Source organism: Agelaius tricolor, unplaced genomic scaffold (assembly GCF_023055355.1).
Source record: "Agelaius tricolor isolate 1412-34295 unplaced genomic scaffold, bAgeTri1.0.p SCAF_30, whole genome shotgun sequence".
NCBI classification, from domain to species: domain Eukaryota; kingdom Metazoa; phylum Chordata; class Aves; order Passeriformes; family Icteridae; genus Agelaius; species Agelaius tricolor.
In genome coordinates, this window is record NW_027269290.1 from 3,355,139 (window position 1) to 3,374,622 (window position 19,484).

General features: G+C 45.9%; 1 protein-coding gene across 5 annotated transcripts in view; it reads left to right on the forward strand.

Annotated features, from left to right (window-relative positions):
• KCTD20 (potassium channel tetramerization domain containing 20) overlaps positions 1 to 19,484 on the forward strand; it is a 36,139-nt gene that overhangs the window by 13,016 nt on the left and 3,639 nt on the right. For 2 of the 5 annotated variants that reach the window (XM_071450272.1, XM_071450275.1), the window contains exons 2-7: positions 13,642 to 13,838; positions 14,483 to 14,762; positions 15,805 to 15,907; positions 16,381 to 16,501; positions 17,435 to 17,632; positions 18,087 to 18,197. In XM_071450272.1, coding sequence (XP_071306373.1) covers positions 13,642 to 13,838; positions 14,483 to 14,762; positions 15,805 to 15,907; positions 16,381 to 16,501; positions 17,435 to 17,632; positions 18,087 to 18,197 — 1,010 coding nt within the window. Of the gene's footprint in view, positions 1 to 2,641; positions 2,738 to 10,795; positions 10,852 to 11,729; positions 11,771 to 13,641; positions 13,839 to 14,482; positions 14,763 to 15,804; positions 15,908 to 16,380; positions 16,502 to 17,434; positions 17,633 to 18,086; positions 18,198 to 19,484 lie in introns of those variants that run through there. The other 3 variants (XM_071450277.1, XM_071450274.1, XM_071450276.1) reach the window with 3 other exon arrangements.

Sequence of the window (19,484 nt, forward strand, 5' to 3'; positions counted from 1 at the left end):
GTCAATGGGGGACACCCCAGTCAGTGGGGGACACCCCAGTCAGTGGGGGACATCCCAGTCAGTGGGGGCACCCCAGTCAGTGGGGACATCCCAGTCAATTGGGGACACCCCAGGGCTGGGGGGGACATCCCAGTCAATGGGGGACACCCCAGTCAGTGGGGACACCCCAGTCAGTGGGGACATCCCAGTCAGTGGGGGCAATCCCAGTCAGTGGGGGACACCCCAGTCAGTGGGGACACCCCAGTCAATTGGGGACATCCCAGTCAGTGGGGACATCCCAGTCAGTGGGGGACACCCCAGTCAGTGGGGACATCCCAGTCAGTGGGGGACACCCCAGTCAGTGGGGACATCCCAGTCAGTGGGGGACACCCCAGTCAGTGGGGACACCCCAGGACACCCCAGTCAGTGGGGGACACCCCAGTCAATGGGGGCAATCCCAGGGCTGGGGACATCCCAGTCAGTGGGGGACATCCCAGTCAATGGGGACATCCCAGTCAGTGGGGCACACCTGGCTGTGCTATTCCTGCTTCTGCCCTTCACACTGGGCACCAGCTGGAGTCTGAGCCCCCTGCTCAACGTGGCAATATTTCCTTGCAGATTTCATTGCCTGCCATTGCATCCCTGCCTTTGTTTCTTGGCTTTGCTTTTTTTCACTGTTATTATTTTGAAAGCTGCCGTGACTGCGTCCAACTTTCAAAAATGTGCCAGCTATTGTTAGTTAGCTGAGGTGCTGCTGTGTAATTGGTCAGAAATGAATGGCAGTTGGGGTTGTAGAGATGAGCTGGGAATGAGTGAGCAGTTACTTGTTGGGATCCCTTCCAGAGAAGGAAAGGTGGAGTTCTGAGCTCTCACAGCCTTTCTAAAATAAGAGTCCGACCAAGTAGGTGCTTTTCACTGTGGGTAAAATGTCAGATAAGTTTTTGTAGCAAGCAAAAATGTTAATGATGAGAGGAATTTTGGTTTAGGGTATTGGCTGTGCTGAATTTGTAATTTTTGCTTCAATTAATTAAAACTTGTGTAGCTCACACTGATAGTAGAGCAATGCTGAGATCCACAGTGGACAGTTGCTGTCCTAAAAACAAATAGGGTAATTATAAAAGCTGATTTATGAATTATACATACACAAATAATGTCAATTATATATAAAAAGATATCAATCTATTCTTTCTCCTGATGATGGCCACCAGCCTCACCTGGTGTGGGACAACACCTCTTGGTGTTTAGAGATTCTTGCTGTTTACATTCCCCCAGCCTATTGCACCTGTGTCTGGACGATGAGATGAGAGAATTGGGCATTAAAGAAATAAAATCTTGCCCCCAAACCAAAAGTAATAACAAGTTTTTGCTTACTAAAGTTAGTAAATTAGTGACTTGGGTTTGTTTTTTTTTTTTTATTTTCTATGCTGTATTGCTTGGTTTGTTTTTAATTAAGAGCTCTCTAAAGGCATCTTTTATTCCAACTTGCCAGGACACATGGGCTTTATCACTGGCATGAGTCAGGAGGAAAATAGTTTCCTGCCTGTTTAGACTCTCTTTGCATTAAAAATTATATATTCCTGATGATATGTGATATATTTAACTCTGCTGTTTTGTGAACCTGTGTTTGGAGCAGCCTCTGAGCAATCCAGCTGTATCTTAGGGGAAAGCAGTAAGAGCTAGAATGGATGGATTTAATATTTGAGCTGACAGAGGGGAACATTTCCAGGTGACATAAACCATGTACTGCAGTGGTTCTTACTGAGGCTCTTCAGCAATGCACTGATGTGTCAGAATAACTCATTTTATCCTCACTTGCTGTGCATTTGTTTGGGCCCAAGTCCTGGGGATGCACTTCAGCAATGCACTGATGTGTTAAAATAACTCATTTTATCCTCACTTGCTGTGCATTTGTTTGGGCCCAAGTCCTGGGACCCTTGGGAATCCATGTGCACATCCTTATGTACATAACCAAAATTTCAGGTGCTTTATTCCTCTCTGCCTGCTGAAGGGCTGTGTGGCAGGAGGCTGTTTTACCAAATACTATCAAGGGTTTAATTTGAGATTCTCTTGGATTATTTAGCAGAAAAGTGAATATTCCTCACAAGGACAGGCTGTGAAGACCATTTCCTTGAAATAACTAACTTTTAAAAATTCCTGGAATTTCTTTTGCTCGTTATCTTTGAGATAGACACAAAACCAGCTGGGCTAGAATATTGCTGGGTTCTTGCTTGTCAAGGTAAAAACAAGCCAGAGAGGCCTGTTCTGGAATACACTTCAATTTTAGAACTTTCCCCTTTCAAGGGTGACCTTACCCAGTCCCTAAATGGACACCTTCCATCAGCACCAACACCTCATTATGTGTGTTGAAATAGGCATCTTCTCTGCTTTTTCAATTTTGTATATATTTTTTTTGTGGTATTTCCCTTTTTTTTTACTCCCTCAAAATATGGCCTTTTCCACCCCACAACTGAGCCTTTTCTCCCCCACAATTCCTGTCTGAATAAAGAATTTGGGAGGCTTTTACTGAAAACAGGAGACTTTAAGCTGTCACCACATGCACAGCTTATATTCAAACTTTCCACCAATCAGCTGGAGGGACTTTTAACCTGAAATATTTACATGAATCAGCTTTGGGGGAGTGACCAGTGCTGCTGGAGGAGTTTAAACTGCGGAGCTTTGCTGTGCCCGGTGCTTCCCTGTGCTCCGCGAGGATTTCGGGGTCGTGGTGCAGGGAGCGCCCAGCACGGATGAGCCGGCAGTAAGTGAGGGGTGCTGGGCACAGGCTTTGCTCCACAGCAGATGTGGGTGAGCAGAACTTCTGGTGCTTGCAGGTGGATCAGATTCTCTCTTAGAACACTCTCAGAAATACTGCTGTCCTTATGCAGTTTGTAGTTTAGAATGGAAAAACTGCATAATACAAATGAGAGGACAGATTCTCTCAAAAATACTCCTGTCCTTATGCTGCTTGCTGCAGTTTATAATTGAAAAATTGGACTTCTCATAATACAAATGAGAGGACAGATTCTCTGTTAGTGCTGCCTCAAAAATACTCCTGTCCTTATGTTGTTTGTAGTTTATAATGGAAAAACTGGATAATACACATGAGAGGACAGATTCTCTGTTAGTGCTACCTCAGAAATACTCCTGTCCTTATGCTCCTTGCTGCAGTTTATAATGGAAAAACTGGACTTTGCATAATACAAATGAGAGGACAGATTCTCTCAGAAATACTCCTGTCCTTATGCAGTTTGTAGCTTATAATTGAAAAACTGGACTTTGCATAATACAAATGAGAGGAGAGATTCTCTGTTAGTGCTCCCTCAAAAATACTCTTGTCCTTATGCAGTTTGTAGTTTATTATTGAAAAACTGGACTTTGCATAATACAGATGAGAGGACAGATTCTCTGTTAGTGCTGCCTCAAAAATACTCCTGTCCTTATGCTGTTTGTAGTTTTTAATGGAAAAACTGCATAATACAAATGAGAGGACAGATTCTCTCACAAATACTCCTGTCCTTATGCAGTTTGTAGTTTTTAATGGAAAAACTGGACTTTGCATAATACAAATGAGAGGACAGATTCTCTCAAAAATATTCCTGTCCTTATGCAGTTTGTAGTTTTTAATGGAAAAACTGGACTTTGCATAATACAAATGAGAGGACAGATTCTCTCAAAAATACTCCTGTCCTTATGCTGCTTGCTGCAGTTTATAATTGAAAAATTTGACTTCTCATAATACAAATGAGAGAACAGATTCTCTGTTAGTGCTGCCTCAAAAATACTCCTGTCCTTATGTTGTTTGTAGTTTTTAATGGAAAAACTGGACTCTGCATAATACAAATAAGGGGACAGATTCTCTCACAAATACTCCTGTCCTTATGCAGTTTGTAGTTTATTATTGAAAAACTGGACTTTGTATAATACAAATGAGAGGACAGATTCTCTGTTAGTGCTCTCTCAAAAATACTCCTGTCCTTATGCAGTTTGTAGTTTATACTTGAAAAACTGGACTTTGCATAATACAGATGAGAGGACAGATTCTCTGTTAGTGCTGCCTCAGAAATACTCCTGTCCTTATGCTGTTTGCTGCAGTTTATAATTGAAAAATTGGACTTCTCCTAATACAAATGAGAGGACAGATTCTCTCAGAAATGCTCCTGTCCTTATGCAGTTTGTAGTTTATACTTGAAAAACTGGACTTTGCATAATACAGATGAGAGAACAGATTCTCTCAGAAATACTCCTGTCCTTATGCTGCTTGCTGCAGTTTATAATTGAAAAATTGGACTTCTCATAATACAAATGCAGCAATTGAAATAGTGCAAATTTGGAACCAGCTTTGATTTAACTGCCTAAGAACAAAAGCTGAGAAATAAAAGGTTTTCGAAATCCAAAGGGATAAGGCAGCTTTTTTATGCTTTGCTGAAGTGTGTGGGGTTTTCTGAAATCTTTGTAAAGGCTTTTGCAGCAAATGGTAGAACAGAGAGCACAGCCAAACTCTGTTATCTGCAGCACTTCCTCCTGTTGCAGGCTCTCACCTCAGTATTTGTAGCTGAATTTAACACAGGTGAAGGAAAGTGTAACTCACAGGTGTCACCTGCCTTAAAACTTTATTTAGCTCAGTATTGTTTATTTTAGCAGGGAAGATTTGTTTTTCCTGTCTCTAGGTAAAAATATCCTGCTTATATTTGCAACAGCTCATCTTTTGCCACAGTTTTTTTCCCTTTTCCCTGATCATATCTGCACAATCCAACCTTCTGCCAAGGAAGGAGGTGTGTATTCTTTATGGGCATGGCCAGCTTTATGAAAAATGCTGAATTTAATCAGATAGCACTGGCAAAGCTGCCATTGCCATAGGGGTAAGAAGCTCTTTTGGAGGATCAAATATCATTTTTCAGGTGCCTGTTTTTATTCCAGTATTGTGAGGAAATACCCATTCCAGTTCACTAGGGTTTGCTCTCTAACATGAATACCTTGGGCCTCAGAGGGAGGCAAATCCAAAAGCAGTAAGTTGTTGCTGTGTGAGGAATTTTGTTGGATGTATTTCATCTCTTCTGTTGGTGAGGCTGCCACTCTGTGACCTCCCTATTTTGGGAAAGTCAGTAAAAGGTTACATCCAGTTAATAAATATCCATTATTTTTCTACAGGCTTCAGTCTTGCTGTGTAGATTGGCAAAAGAAAAGCAGCTGTGAATGTGGGGCACTGCTGAGGGGTCAGTTCAGTGCATAAACTGAGCACTGGTGGTGACAGAGGGACCTGGTTCCCCCAGGTCTTAAATCAAGGTGTGCAAATGCAGTGTTAAACCCTTAAACCCTTATTGCCAACTGTAGTTTTGAATTACATTTGTAGAAACAGTGGATTTTTGTTGAGCCTCAATTAAATGAGTAAGTCAGTAAACTTTGCTAACAGTGTAGCACTATGCACAGAATGGGAGAAACAATCAAGCATTTCATCAGCCTCCTTGCTGTCTCTTGCCAACATTTTCAGGCTGTCCTGCATTGCATCAGACCTGCTGGACATTATTTTCCATCTATCCTTTGAAACCAGATGGAAAATGAATCCTCTGTATATTGATAGAGTTACTTCATAACAAGGGAAAAGCTTTTTGTCATGTGCCTGTGCTGGTTCAACCTATAAATCAGCTTTTATTGCCTGCTTGTGTTTGTGTTGGGAGAATGAAGTGGGGGTCAGTAGGGGTTTGTGAGGAGCCTGTGAAGGTGCAGTTGGATGTTTTCCTCTCTGGTACAGCCCAGCTGAGTGCCTGGACCATGTTGTGCTCCAGGTGCTGCTACAGCTGCCAGGGAGTGGCAACCCCAGCCCTGCCAGGCCTCACCTTGCCCTGAGCATCTGCCCTGGTTCAGGTGCACGGGGCAGTGCTTGGGGCTCAGCCTGGTTGGGAGGGTGTGACTGTGGTCACAGGGGGTTTCAGGATGAAGAAGAGATGAGAATGTTGACTCCATGATCAGAAGGTTTGATTTATTATTTTATGATATATGTTACATTAAGACTATACTAAAAGAAATAGAAAGGAGAAGGTTTCTTCAGCAGCTAGCTAAGCTAAGAATAGACAAGAATGAATAACAAAGATTTGTGTCTCAGACAGAGAGCAAGAGCCAGCTCTGCCATGAGTGGTCAGGAAATCCAAACACCCACAGGAGACCAATCCCAGGTCTACCTGTTGCATTCCACAGCAGCAGATAACCATTGTTTATTTTGGTTGCTGAAACTGCAGCTTCTCACAAGGAAAAATCTTAAGAAAGGATTTTTCATGAAAGATGTCTGTGACAGGAGGGACCTGAGGAGCCAGGCTGGCAGGGCTGGGGATGTCCAGCCTGGATGGGAGAAGGCTCCAGGGAGACCTTAGAGCCCCTTCCAGGGCCTAAAGGGACTCAGAGAGCTGGGGAGGGGCTTGGGACAAGAGCCTGGAGTGACAGGAGCCAGGGAATGGCTGCCAGGGGGCAGGGATGGATGGGATGGTGGGAAGGAATTGGTGCTGAGGCCCTGGCACAGGTGCCCAGAGCAGCTGGGGCTGCTCCATCCCTGGCAGTGCCCAAGGCTTGGAGCAGCCTGGGACAGTGCAAGGTGTCCCTGCCATGCCAGGGGGTGGCACTGGGGGGGCTTTAGGATCCTTCATAGTTCCAGAATGAGCCATCAGGTCAGCTCTAATTTTTTAATAGAGGAGAATATTTCACTTCTTGCCTTTCTTTCTGCTGGGTGAGTTCCTGTCACCCTGCACAGCCCTCTGGAATGCCTCCCTGCCACTGGGAAGGTTTTACTGCAGCTGAACTGAGCTGACAGGCAGAATCATTTGGTTTTTCTCTTTCTCTGGGAAAGTCTTCATCTAGTTATCAGAAGCAAATAGTTATTATGAATATTAGAAGTTAGATTGCTGCCTACTTGCCAATATTAGAATTTTTCTCAGATCAAGACTGATGGCTGCTTTTATATTTAACCAATGCTACCCAGGCCAGGGGAGATCCATTATCTCTGTGCTGCATTCTCTGCTGTGGTTTATACCTTACAGTGATTCCTCTAATCCTTATGTACAGGAAACACTTCTTATTTATCTTAAACCCATGAGATTGCCCTTTTCCTCTCCAAAGTAGAAAGCCAATCATTGCTCATTTCTCTGCTTTTATGTTTAGAGAAACTTTTGGAATATTCTAAGGAGACCTTTTAAGATGTTATGCTGGTTTTATCTGATATAAAGTTAGTTTTCTTCCTAGTAGCTTATGGGGGGCTGTGGTTTGGAATTTAGCTGGAAAAAGCAGGTTGATAACACAGAGGGGTTTTATTTATTGCTGAGCAGGGCTCACACAGAGCCAAGGCCTTTTTTGCTGCCCACCCCCCAATGGGCTGGGGGTGCAGAGGAGCTGGGGGCACAGCCAGGCCAGCTGACCCAGGGCTGGATATTCCACTCCTTGTGGCATCGTGCTCAGCATCCAGAGCTGGGGGAGCAGGAACAGGGGGGATGTTAGGAGGGATGGTGTTTTTCTTCCCTGCTGATGGAGCCCTGCTCTCCTGGGCATGGCTGAACACCTTCCTGCCCATGGAAAGTGGGGAATGAATTCCTTTTTTGCTTTACTTGCATAGACAGCTTTTATAGAGTCATAGAATGCCAGATTGGCTTGGGTTAGAAGGAACTTTAAAATTCATCACAGAGACACCTTCCACTGTCCCAGGCTGCTCCCAGCTCTGTCCAGCCTGGCCTTGGGTGCTGCCAGGGATCCAGGGGCAGCCCCAGCTGTGCCAGGGCCTGCCCACCCTCCCAGGGAACAATTCCTGCCCAATATCCCATCCATCCCTGCCCTCTGACAGTGGGCAGCCATTCCCTGTGTCCTGTCCCTCCAGTTCATTATGAGCAGCCCCTCTCTGGCTTCCTTGGAGCCCCTCCATATCCTGGAAGGTGCTGTGAGATCTCTCCACAACCTTCTCTTTTCCCTCTTTTCCTTTACCTATAAAATGTCTGGCTCTCAACCCACAAATTTCTCTTCCAATTCTCTGCCCATCCCAGCAGGGAGCAGTGGCTGTTTGGGGCTCAGTTGCCATCTGGGGTTAAAGCAGGACACAAATGAGAGCCAGGACGTGCAGCTCCATCAGATCCATCCTGTCCTCAGAGCAGGGCTGTGGAATGAGGTCAGGCACGCCCTGCGCGCGCGCCTTTCCTGCTTGCTCATATTTCTGACAATAATTGGACATGGGAATGTTTTTGTAGACTTAAAGGAGCGTTGTCACCTTAAAAAGGAGTTGTTTGGAGTTTTATTTCTGTCGTGATGGTTAGGCTGTGGTTTAGGAAGAGGGGAGGATTGTTCACCAGCTGAGTCACTCGCTGCTGCTGCTTCCTCACCGGTTGCAAACCAAGTGGTGAAGTAGAGCCACTCATTCCTACTGTTCTTACTCTCTTACACCTTCTCTCTTGCCATGCCAAATGACAGTGAGACCCTGTATAAGCTGTCAGGGCTTTACTCCTCAATGAATTTAGGCTTTTCATGATCTTTCTTTGAAGTTTCTGTTAAGTTTTTAATACCTAAAATACTCTATAATGGCTCTTTAAAAAAAAATTCCAATGAGTATATCTTTATAAATATAGTAAAATATTGTTTTTATGTAATACAATAAATAAAAAGTAGAAACCAGCACATTTGTAGTGATGCTTTTGTTTTTTCTTGCTTAATAACTGCTGTATCTAAATGGGTTTTCTCTGCTGGCCACGTTGCAGTATTTGAGTTTCTTTTCATCTTGTTCATGGTGTTCTGTGCAGGTGAAGCCATTCAGCTCTTCCAGTAATGGGGTGAGAGCTGCATGCATTGGGAAGTGGCTTTGGATGTGCTTTAGATCCTTTAGGGTGGGGAAGGATAATGTACTGGAGATGTCACAGCCTCTTTACATTCCAGAACACTTCCTTAAGGATTGCAGAGAACAGGGATCAGCCTCTTTATCTCTGCAAAACATTTGCAGCATGAATTGTTTGTACCGATGGTGCATTGCAAAATTGAAATGTTTCCACGTTGTGATTAAAAACAACTTAAATATGACTTCCATGTTTTTCCCTCAACAAAAGACAAGGCTCTAGACAAGTTCAAATAGAGATGATTTCAGTGGGACCACCAGCACAGGCTCTGGAGAGCAGAGATGTTTGTGCAGTTGCACAGCTCATTCTTGACCTTGTTGTGTTCCAGAGGAAGGAGGGGCCCACGTGCTCCATCTATGGCCAGAGCCAGATGGGAATTTTGGGTTTTGATTCTGATACTGATTCCATTTTAAAAATTAAAATCCCAGCCTTTCTCTGGCTGGAGGAGCTTTTTCTCTGATCTTTAGTGCTGAATGTGACCTGGGGCTTTTGCTGCTCCTGCGTGCCCAGCTCCCACAGTCCAGCTGTGAGCCTTCAGCTCCTCTGTGCACTGGTCCTTACCTGCTCCTTCAGGATCTGAGCCTGCAAACAAGTCCCAGAGAAGTGGGAAAAGACATCAGGGTGCCTGTTCACTGCTCCTGAGCCACCCTGAACCAATTTACACTTCCCAGAGGGTGCCCACGTGCATGGAAGGAGCCCTCTAAGGAGGGTGGGACCTGGCAGTGTTTGTCCTGCCAGCACAGGGGAGCTGCTGGTGCAGGGCCAGGAGCTGAGGAGTGAACGTGCTCTGAGTCAGTGACACCTGAGCAGGCAGAGGCCCTGCTGCTCTGAGCCTGAGGATCAGCTCTCTGCCTCTGTGTCCCTGTTTTCTCTCATAAAACACTCCCTGCAGTGCTTCCCAGGGCTCTTAGGAGCAATGAGCAGTTCATATTTGTAAAAAGCTTTGAAGCTGAATGGTGCTAATTATTATTTATAGGCATTTGTTCTCACCATGGGTAGTTCTCCTTGATCCTGGGCATGAAAGGAAACCAGGACATTTGTAAGCTGGTCAGGCAGGAGTTTGGCCTTGAAGTCTTTATGTACTTGTTTCCCCACTGGGTTCTGGGTGTGTTTGTAATATATTTGTCACATTAAATGACCAGTTTGGGGATTTATTGCACCAGCCAGATGTGCCAAAAGATCTTTACTCATTTCCCTCAGTTCTGCTGACACACGACCTGCAGGATTTTGGCATGCCAGGAGACAGGGAAATGCCATCAGCCTGAGCTGGGTTGGATGATCAGCAGGACTGGATGTTCCACTTCCAGGAAAGAGGAAAGTCAGATCTTCTGCTTGGGAGAGCCACCACATTGCAAAGAGCAGCTGTTTGCAGCAGGTTTTGCTGGTGCTCAACTTTGGTGAAGAAAACAGAAAAGAAGGAGGAGAAAGATGTCAAACAGCTGGGCCATTTTTTCCCTGACAATCCTGCTTAGCAGATGAAGCAGCAGAAGGGGGGGAATGACAAGGGAGAATTGGTGAATTGTAGTGCCTGTGTAACTGGTGATAGTTCTGTCAATCATTTCTGAGCTGCTGTAGTTAAGGACTCTGCTGAAGGGTGTGCAGGGTCTCTGCATTTAATTCAGAGCTTGAGGTGATGAACAAAGATTTCAACATTGACCCAACCCAGTTTGGTTGTTGTGAAATTCACTTGGTGTTTTGTGCTGTTTGACATCACTTAAATGGGGCTTGTAGGGCCCAAAGAGCTCTGGGGGAGTTTTGGAGTCTGAGTGGCCCTGAATAACTCTGCTCTTTGCCCTCATATACTCTACTTATTGATCTGATTTCCTGCCTGATTTCTCCTCTCTGCTGAGTAATGCATTAAATAGTCAAGAGATTGTTCAGGCACCGCAAGGGGAAGTTGTTGGCAGAGCTGCAGCAATTCATCACTCCTGGAAGAAAGAGGCCCAAGAAGTAAATTTGATGCTTATCTTGTTTTCTTAATGGAGTTCTTGTCAGCTCACAGAGCAAATCCTGGTCCCTGGTGAGTGTGGTGGCATCAGCTTTGTCAGGGATATGGTTTGTTTCAGTGTAGGGAAGTTAGTGCTGGGGGAAAAGAGTTCCTGAGCACAGCCCAGTGTGGTGTCTGTTCTCTGAGCCACCTGGGCTGGTGGAACATTGGCCTTGAGAGGCTTGAAGGTCCCTCCAGCCCAGAGCATTCTGGGGCTCCTCCTGACAGCCAGCAGCTCTCAAGAATGACTCCCTTTGAGGGCTTTAGGGTTAGGGTTATGATGATATATCTGCTCAACAAGGCTGTTCTTCTCCCCAGCTCAAAATGCTTTTCCCTGAGTAAATCAAACTGCATTTTAAAAACAGGGTTTGCCTTTCAGTGCAGTTAGCAAATTTTAAAGCATTTTGGTTCAGATTACAGATTGCAGAATGGTCTGAGTTGAAAGGGACCCACAAGGATCATTAAGTCCAAATCTTCAGTGAATTGCCCATGCAGGATTGAATGTGCAACCTTGGTTTTATCAGCATCATGCTCCAGCCAACTGAGCTAATCTCAGGGTCAAAACAGACAATGTAATAATTCAGTGGATCTGTTTGAAATCACATTATTAGTGGTATAAATACTTTAACATTTGCAGTCTTGAAAAATTCCATTTCCTCATAACAACTACAGTGCTATGAAGCAGGGGAATAGTTGACTTTTTGTTCCAGTTGTCAGTTCTGGAATTGATTTAAAGGCTTCTGGGGGGGAAGAGGTAGGGATGGGCTTTTTTTTCCCTGCAGGGTGTTTTAGAGTATGTGACTTTTCATATTTAGATTTCCCTCCACACCCCTGTGTCCCACTGCCTGGCACTGCTGGATGTTCTCCCCCCCTTTGCTGCTCTGGCACACAAGAGAAGAGGGCAGAGAGTTGCTCAGGTGGTTCACATGGAGTTTGTGTTACTTTTGTTCAGGTAAAAGATTTGTTCATGTGTGACCACATCCATCCCTCCTAAGATGTTAGGAAAGCTTCTTACCCCAGAAGGTGCTGGGCACTGACCAGGCTCTCCAGGCTATGGGCACAGCCCCAAAGCTGCCTGAGCTCCAGGCATTGTTGGGCTCTCTGTGCAGGGCCAGGAGCTGGACTGGATGATCCCTGTGGGTCCCTTCCAGCCCAGCATATTCCAGGATTCTCCCTGGAGGATGCTTGGTCACACAGTTCAGTTTTAGGTGGCCCTGCAAGCAGTAGGGAGGTGGACTCTCATACTGATGTTCTCTCCTAACTCAGGATACTCCAGGAGTCTATTCCCAGGTACAAGGCAGCATTCACAGGGGTTTCTTCACAGGCAGCCAGGACAGGAAAGCAGCCTGGAGGGTGTGGGGACAGGGAGTTCTCCCACACTGGGTATTTTGGTGAGAGCAGAGGGCAGGGCAGTGCTCTGGGTGCTGTTCAGGTTGCTGGGACTGAGGTGACCCTTGGGGGCTCCTTGTGTCACTGTGCTGCCAGCCAGAGCCTTGAATAAAAGAAATGGTTTTGTTGTTGCCAAAAATCTTCCTTTGGATGACCATCACATGATGTGTAAGCAGCAGATTTTCTAAAAATATACAGATATAATAATGCTGGCAACTTAGAATTAGGTTTACAGAACAAAAGGAATGAATTGTTACTCCTTTTTAAAATTCTCATTAGGAATAAAATGCTTAATTCAGACTGCCAGTAACAATGGGCTTGAAACCCACCACTGAACTGCTCATTAAGGCCTTCACCCTCAGCAGGTGCTGGCCAGAAATCTCAGCAACTCTGACTTGGCATTTTGCTGTTTTATTAGTGCTGTGTTTTATCTGCTTTGTCTCTGCCAGGCATCAGAGATGGCACCCACAGGCCCTGCAGTCATCATTCAGCCAAGGGAAAGACACAGGACAATTGTTCTGCAGGGGGGGAAATTGGAAAAATTCATTAATGAGAAAACTGGTGGTTTATGTTTGAGAGAGGGAAAGGAAAACACTTGAAGCCAAGAAAGGAGAGCTGGTTCTTGTCCAGAGCAAAGCAAATGCCAGAGAGAGTGAGGGAAAGAGACAGCAAAGAGATCTGATCTGCTAGGAGATAGAAAGGGGTGAAGTGAGTCTTAAAGATAGGAGGAAGGAATTTTACTTGGAAAAAAAATGAAGCTGTGTCTCTGCATCTGCTGGAAGAGCATTCCAGATGTGAGTGGCAGTGGTTAAAGCTTCCTGTGTGGGGCTGCTCCAGCCACGGCTGCTCTGCACCATCCAGGGGTTTGTTGTGGGACTGTAGTGGGTTAAATGCTGGGGGGAGCACTGTGTGACAGCACAGCATAAATCAGGAAGAAAGAACCAAAACCAAGCAATGATTGGGAGCAGGGAATCTCCTGGTCAAACCTCAGAGTGGTTAAGAGGCAATGCCTGAGCTGGTAACTGGGAAAATGTTACATTTTAGGCTGTAACCGTGGTATAGAGCTCATTTGGCCAGGACTGAGAGTCAAGAATATAAACATTTTTACAGGAGGAGTTGCCAGGAAGGTATTTGCAGGAACACACATGTGATCTAAATACATTAGTGGCTTTAGACTAAGCTTTAAAAAAGTGAAGGTCTATAAATTAATTAAATAGATTTAATAGACCCCTGATTACTTTAAAATCTTTTTTTCCCTCTTTCCACGTGAGAGTAGGGGCAAAACTACCACCATAAGCCTCTGAAATACAGTTCAATACCTGAAGAAATGCCTTTTGAGCCTGAGGGACCTCGTTTGTGGTACCAGCTACAGAGATTTGAACTTCCTTGCTTGGGAGTTTCTTCCAGAACTAACAGCCTGGATTCTCTCTCCAGCTCTTCTCTTAGGAAACGCCACCAACTCCTCGCAGCACGGAGGCCCAGCATGAATGGGAACTGTGCTGGGGGCACAGACTGGTTGAGAAATCTGGACTCCAGTTGTCCTGTGGAAAACAGAACTCCAGCAGCCCATGAGTCAGAAGAAAGTTCTGTGGTGTTAGGAGGTCACAGCCCTGCAGTTCCCAGGACTGAGGGTAAGGATAATGCTCTCAACATTGTAATCTTTGAGGGAGATTTTTGTTTGGGCTTTAAGGGGTGTAATGGTGTTGAAAATGTTCCAGTATCACAGGGCAGTTTGCACTGGGCAGTATGTGCCCTGCCTGTGCCAGGCTGCTCCAAAGGTCAGGAGTTCAGAGCAGAGTTCAGCACCTTGGCAAGAGCATCCCCAGGGCTGTCCTGGCCAGGCTGGAGCTGGCCCTGAGCAGGTTCACTGCAGGCATCTGGGCAGTCCTGTGTGCCCACCACAGACTAGCACTGGGCACTGCTGCCCTACAGCACTGCTGAGGTGTGTGCTGCTGCTCAGCTTCCTGTGGGAGTCCTGCCAGCAGGCTGGCTCTGTGTTTCTGGCCTTGTTTGATTCCTGTGCTCCTGCCCTTTTCAGCTGAACCCATCTTGCTTTAACAGGGAACATTAAGCACCATGGCTCACCAAAACATCCAGCTGCTGGTGCAGTTCAATAACAACCAAGTTTTATGTCATATAACATCACCCTGACAGTTATGGCATCCTTAATTATTGCATGACTCAGTTTTCTCATTTCAGTAGCAAGTGTTACTATGAAATGATGTTTTTCAATAAATTCTCTCCTCCCCTTGCAATGTTTGTTTGTGTCCCTCAGGTTTGGATTCTGAATGCCGACACAACACTTGCCCAGTAAATCCCCAGATCTGTAGCATGCTGTCTGCTCCTGAAGAACCTCACAGCTGCCATATCCCAGATGGAAATAAGAGACAGCTGGAATATTTTAATACCCAGGAACGCCATGGATGCTGTGCATTGTCTTCAAGCAGCAATTCCCAGACAGTAGCTCCAGAGAAAGTGACCCTGGTGGTGGATGGCACCCGCTTTGCAGTGAACCCCCAGATCTTCACTGCTCACCCTGACACCATGCTGGGAAGGTGGGTCACTTCTGTTACCTTCAAGGTACATCAGGACAGTCTAAAATATTTTTTAATGGAATAAACATGTAATGTTTGTTTTGTGATCTCATCTGTACACATGGTGACCTCAGTCACAATTTGGCTGTGAGTGAGGCCCAGAAGACCTGACCAGATGGAGAGTTGGTGGTTCTCTAGATAAGTCTCCATGTCCATCAGAACATGCACACTTTTAGCCAAAGGTGATCTCCTTTTCCTTCTCCCCAAGTGTTTGCCTGGTCTGTCAGCTGTACATCTGTCCTCAGCTGATAACCTTCCTCCTGAATGAGGAATGTGATAATGCTCCATCCCTTCCTGCTGGCACCTCTTGATACTCTCTCAAAAGAGAAGTTACTCAGCTCCTTCTGAGAGGTTGGAGCCTGTTGCTGCACCAAGAAATCCTCATGTGCTGTATTGCCAGGGGTGCTGTATTGCCAGCACTTCCACCTCTCTGCCCAAAGGGTTCTGGTGGGTCACTGACCCTTGCATGGATCACTGTGTAAAACAAGGCATCTAAAGTCATGTGGAGTTATCTGGTGTAGGTCAGTGCAAGGGCTTTATGGCCAGGGGATTTTCTGGCCCAGGACTGAATGATCTGTTCCTTTGGCTTGTTCCTTAGAGTACAGTAGCCAGAGTAACAGAGGCCTCCCTGAGCCAAGTCTTGTCCTTGTTTACTAAGGAAGAGATTGCAGTGGAGGTTTAAGTTACTGTATCTCTGTGTCACTGCTGGGCTTCATCACAGAATCATGGAATGGCCTCAGCTGCAAGGGACCTTGAAGCTCAGTTCATTTCACCCTGCCATGGGCAGGGACAGCTTCCACTAGCCCAGGTTACTCCAAGCCCCATCCAGCCTGGCCTTGGACACTTCCAGGGCTGGGGCAACCGCAGCTTCTCTGGGCAGCCTCTGCCAGGCCCTCCTTGCCCACACAGGAAAGAATTTTCTAACCCCAGTGCACCTGTTTGTCTCTGGAATAAATGCATTTCGATGTCCTTGTGCACTCACACAGTTCTTCACCTCTTTCAGGATGTTTGGGCCAGGCAGAGAATACAATTTCACCCGGCCGAACGAGAAGGGCGAGTACGAGATCGCAGAAGGGATCAGCTCAGCCGTGTTCCGCACCGTGCTGGTAAGGGCAGCTCTGCAGGGGGGGAGAAAAGAAACAATCTGTTTGTCACACAGCTCAGCCATCTCCAGGCACTCCCTGGAACATTCTGGTTTTAGGTTTTGCATTGTGATTTCTAAAGAAAAAATGTAGCTTTGGTATAAGTCTACGTTTCAGATATTTGCTTGTGTTGCCTTTTACCTTTTCTATGTCCTGCTGTTGTAATTCCTGAGCTGTATCCTGACCTTGTGGTTGTATATAAATACATATTGCATATGAGATGTTATGAAACCCTGTGCCATGGAAAGGTTTTAACTGGAGCTCATAATTTATCAGACCCTAGAGGATCTGCAAAAAGATCGGACAAGCAGGGCTGTTTTATAAATCATTTCAGTATCTCTCCAATATTAGTAAACAAAATAAAGAACTAATTAGGAATTATCATAGTCCAAGATGTTCATAGTTTTTCTCTCCAAAAACTGTCCTTTTATTCACAGGATTATTACAAAACCGGAATCATTAACTGCCCTGATGGGATTTCCATCCCAGACCTTCGAGACACATGTGATTACCTCTGCATAAACTTTGATTTCAACACAATCAAATGTCAAGATTTAAGTAAGTACAAAGAGAAATCAGCTCTTAGGAGATCATCTGCAGGGCATTGAGCACTCTGATCCTGATTCATTGTAGTTCTTAATCTTGAGCTTTAGTTTAAGCATGAACACATGGATTTCACTGGGGCTCAAGTTGTATTTAAACAGCTTCCTTTTGGCTGCTTCAATCCAAAGTGACCAAATCCTTCAGGACACAGGCACTTTGCTCCAAAAGCAAATTTTAACATTTTAGTCTCTTTTTCTAACAGAGGCTGAGCAGAGCTTGCTGTTACTGCCAACAAAATGAAGGCTAAAAGCAGGATTATAACCCCTACCCAAAATGTACCAAAGAATCATGAATAATTTAAGCTAAAGGCTGATGGGCAGAGCAGGAACCAAGGATACCAAATCTGGAGAGCAGTAGAATTCCTGATCATGAAGGGATTTGATTTGGAGCAGCTTTTTGGTGGGCATGCTGGCAAAAAGAAGTACTTTTAACACAGGCAGGTCTGTGAAAGGCACTTTACTGAAATGGGGTGTGTGGTATCATAACACAGGCTGTGGGTGGAATTTCCTGCCCTGTTCTCTGGTGAGTGATCACAGAGAAAGCAGCAAAATGTACTTTCAAGGGCAGAGGTTGTTGCTGGAAATTCAAGTTAAGTATCATAATGAATTAATTATTCAGTCTATTACTGTTTCACTGTATTGATTGGAGCTTGGTGGGTTTTTAATGGGAATGGAATGGTTCTGCAGTGCAATTTGCATCCCATTTGAAATGCAGTCTGCACTTCTGACTTTGCCAGTTCTGGATCTGGAGGCTGTTGATGTGTCTGAACATATGTTGAGCATTTTGTCTGAAGAAGAGCTCTGGCTGTGCTCTTGGATGGATCTGGGAAGTGCAGAGCTGAGATATTTTCATGCTGCAGCAAAGCTGCTGCGCTCTGTGTCTCCTCAGGTGCTCTGTTACACGAGCTCTCCAACGATGGGGCTCACAAGCAGTTTGACAGCTACCTGGAGGAGCTGATCCTGCCCATCATGGTGGACAGCGCGCGGAAGGGCGAGCGCGAGTGTCACATCGTGGTGCTGACCGATGAGGACACTGTGGACTGGGATGAGGATCATCCACCTCCCATGGGAGAGGAGTATTCACAGAGTAAGGGCTCTGCTCTCTGTTCCACACACACCCAGCCATAAGAAAAGGGCACATTCCCAATCTGGCTTCCTCCAGGAGGAGGTGCTGGCATGTGGAGCCCTGATTTGTGTGCTCTGTATGAGCTGGTGCTGCTGGAGGCAGGATGGCTGGCTGGTTAAAACTGATCCCAGCATTCACTGCACCTTTCCTCCTGTTTCTGCCTCCCCTTAGCCCTTTCCAGGCTCCTTAATGAGGGAATATTCTTTGCTTTACACTCCCATCACCACCCAGTCTATCGAGACTGTGATTTGCATCTCTGCCCTCCCAAAAGGAAGTGCAATTAATCCCAGTGAGGAAAACAGACACCTGCAATAATCCTTGGAATCCACACCTGGCTTTTGGCACAGCAGGGCATGCCAGAAGCAGGGAGGAGGTTCCTCTTTGTTGATTCTAATCACCCCTTTTATTTCTCAAGTCCTTTACAGTTCCAAGCTGTACAGATTCTTCAAGTACATTGAGAACCGGGATGTGGCAAAAGCCGTGTTGAAGGAACGGGGCCTGAAGAACATTCGCATTGGCATTGAAGGTAACGTGCTGCTTCAGAAGGTGAAATGCACATTCAGGTCACTCCACAGTCAGCAAAGCCTGATTTCTTCTGAAATCCAGGCATTGCTTTGTTTACTCTGTGTTTTACATTTATTTTTACAAAGCCAGTTAAAACTCAGCATGTTTTTCCTTTACCTCTGCCGTGTTTCACTGAATTTGGCCAGGGGGCTTAAAAGTTAAAGGGAAGTGAAAGGTACATAACATGTAGGAGAAAGACTTGTCTTCTTAGGAATGAGTAAACAGGAAACAGGAGTCAAATGTTTCCACCTGCTGATCCAAGCTTTCCTTTAGGGAGCTTAGAGAATGCTGGGCTCTGTCCTGGGAGACTTATTTTTATAGTAGCTGTGTTTGCTCACAGGATGGCTGGTGCTGTGCAGCACCTGCAGGCTGACTACACACAGTGCTGTGTGTGATTCTCTTGTCAGAGAATCATGGAATTGTTTAGGTTGGAAAAACCCTCTAAGATGATTGAATCCAACCATCAACCCAGCACTGCTAAGCCCACCACATCCCCAAGGGCCACATCCACATGTCTTTTAAATCCCTCCATGGATGGTGACTCCACCACTGCCCTGGACAACCTTCACCAGGCTGGACCTGGTGAAGACATTTTCCATAATGCCCAATTTAAACCCTTCCAGCACAGCTTGAGGCCATTTCCTCTCATCCTGTCCCTGTTCCCTGGGAGCAGAGCCTGACCCCCCCCCAGCTGTCCCCTCCTGTCAGGAGCTGTGCAGAGCCACAAGGTCCCCCCTGAGCCTCCTTTGCTCCAGGCTGAGCCCTCCCAGCTCCCTCAGCCAGTCTGGGTGCTCCAGACCCTTTCCCAGCTCCATTTCCTTCTCTGGACACACTCCAGCCCCTCAATGTCTGTCTTGTTGTGAGGGGCCCAAAACTGAATGCAGTACTCAAGGTGGCTCAGCAGTGCCCAGTACAGGGGGACAGTCACTGCCCTGGGCCTGCTGGACAGACCATGGCTGCTGCAGCCCAGGTGCCCATGGCCTTGTTGCCCACCTGGGCTCCTGTTCTGCCTTGACTCCTCATTTTCTCCCCACATAACCTCAGGACATCCTCATAGTCCTCTTGATTTATCTGGCCCTTTTTCCTTCTCATCCTCACTGGCTCATCTTTTGGCACATGGGGATGACCTGCTCCTGAAACTTTAAGTTTTCCTTCTTGGAGGATGCCCAGCCTTGCAGGACTCTTTTTCAGGGGAAAAGAGAACAGTCTTTTGCAAGCCAGTAATGCTAAATGTGGAATGTGAGCATTT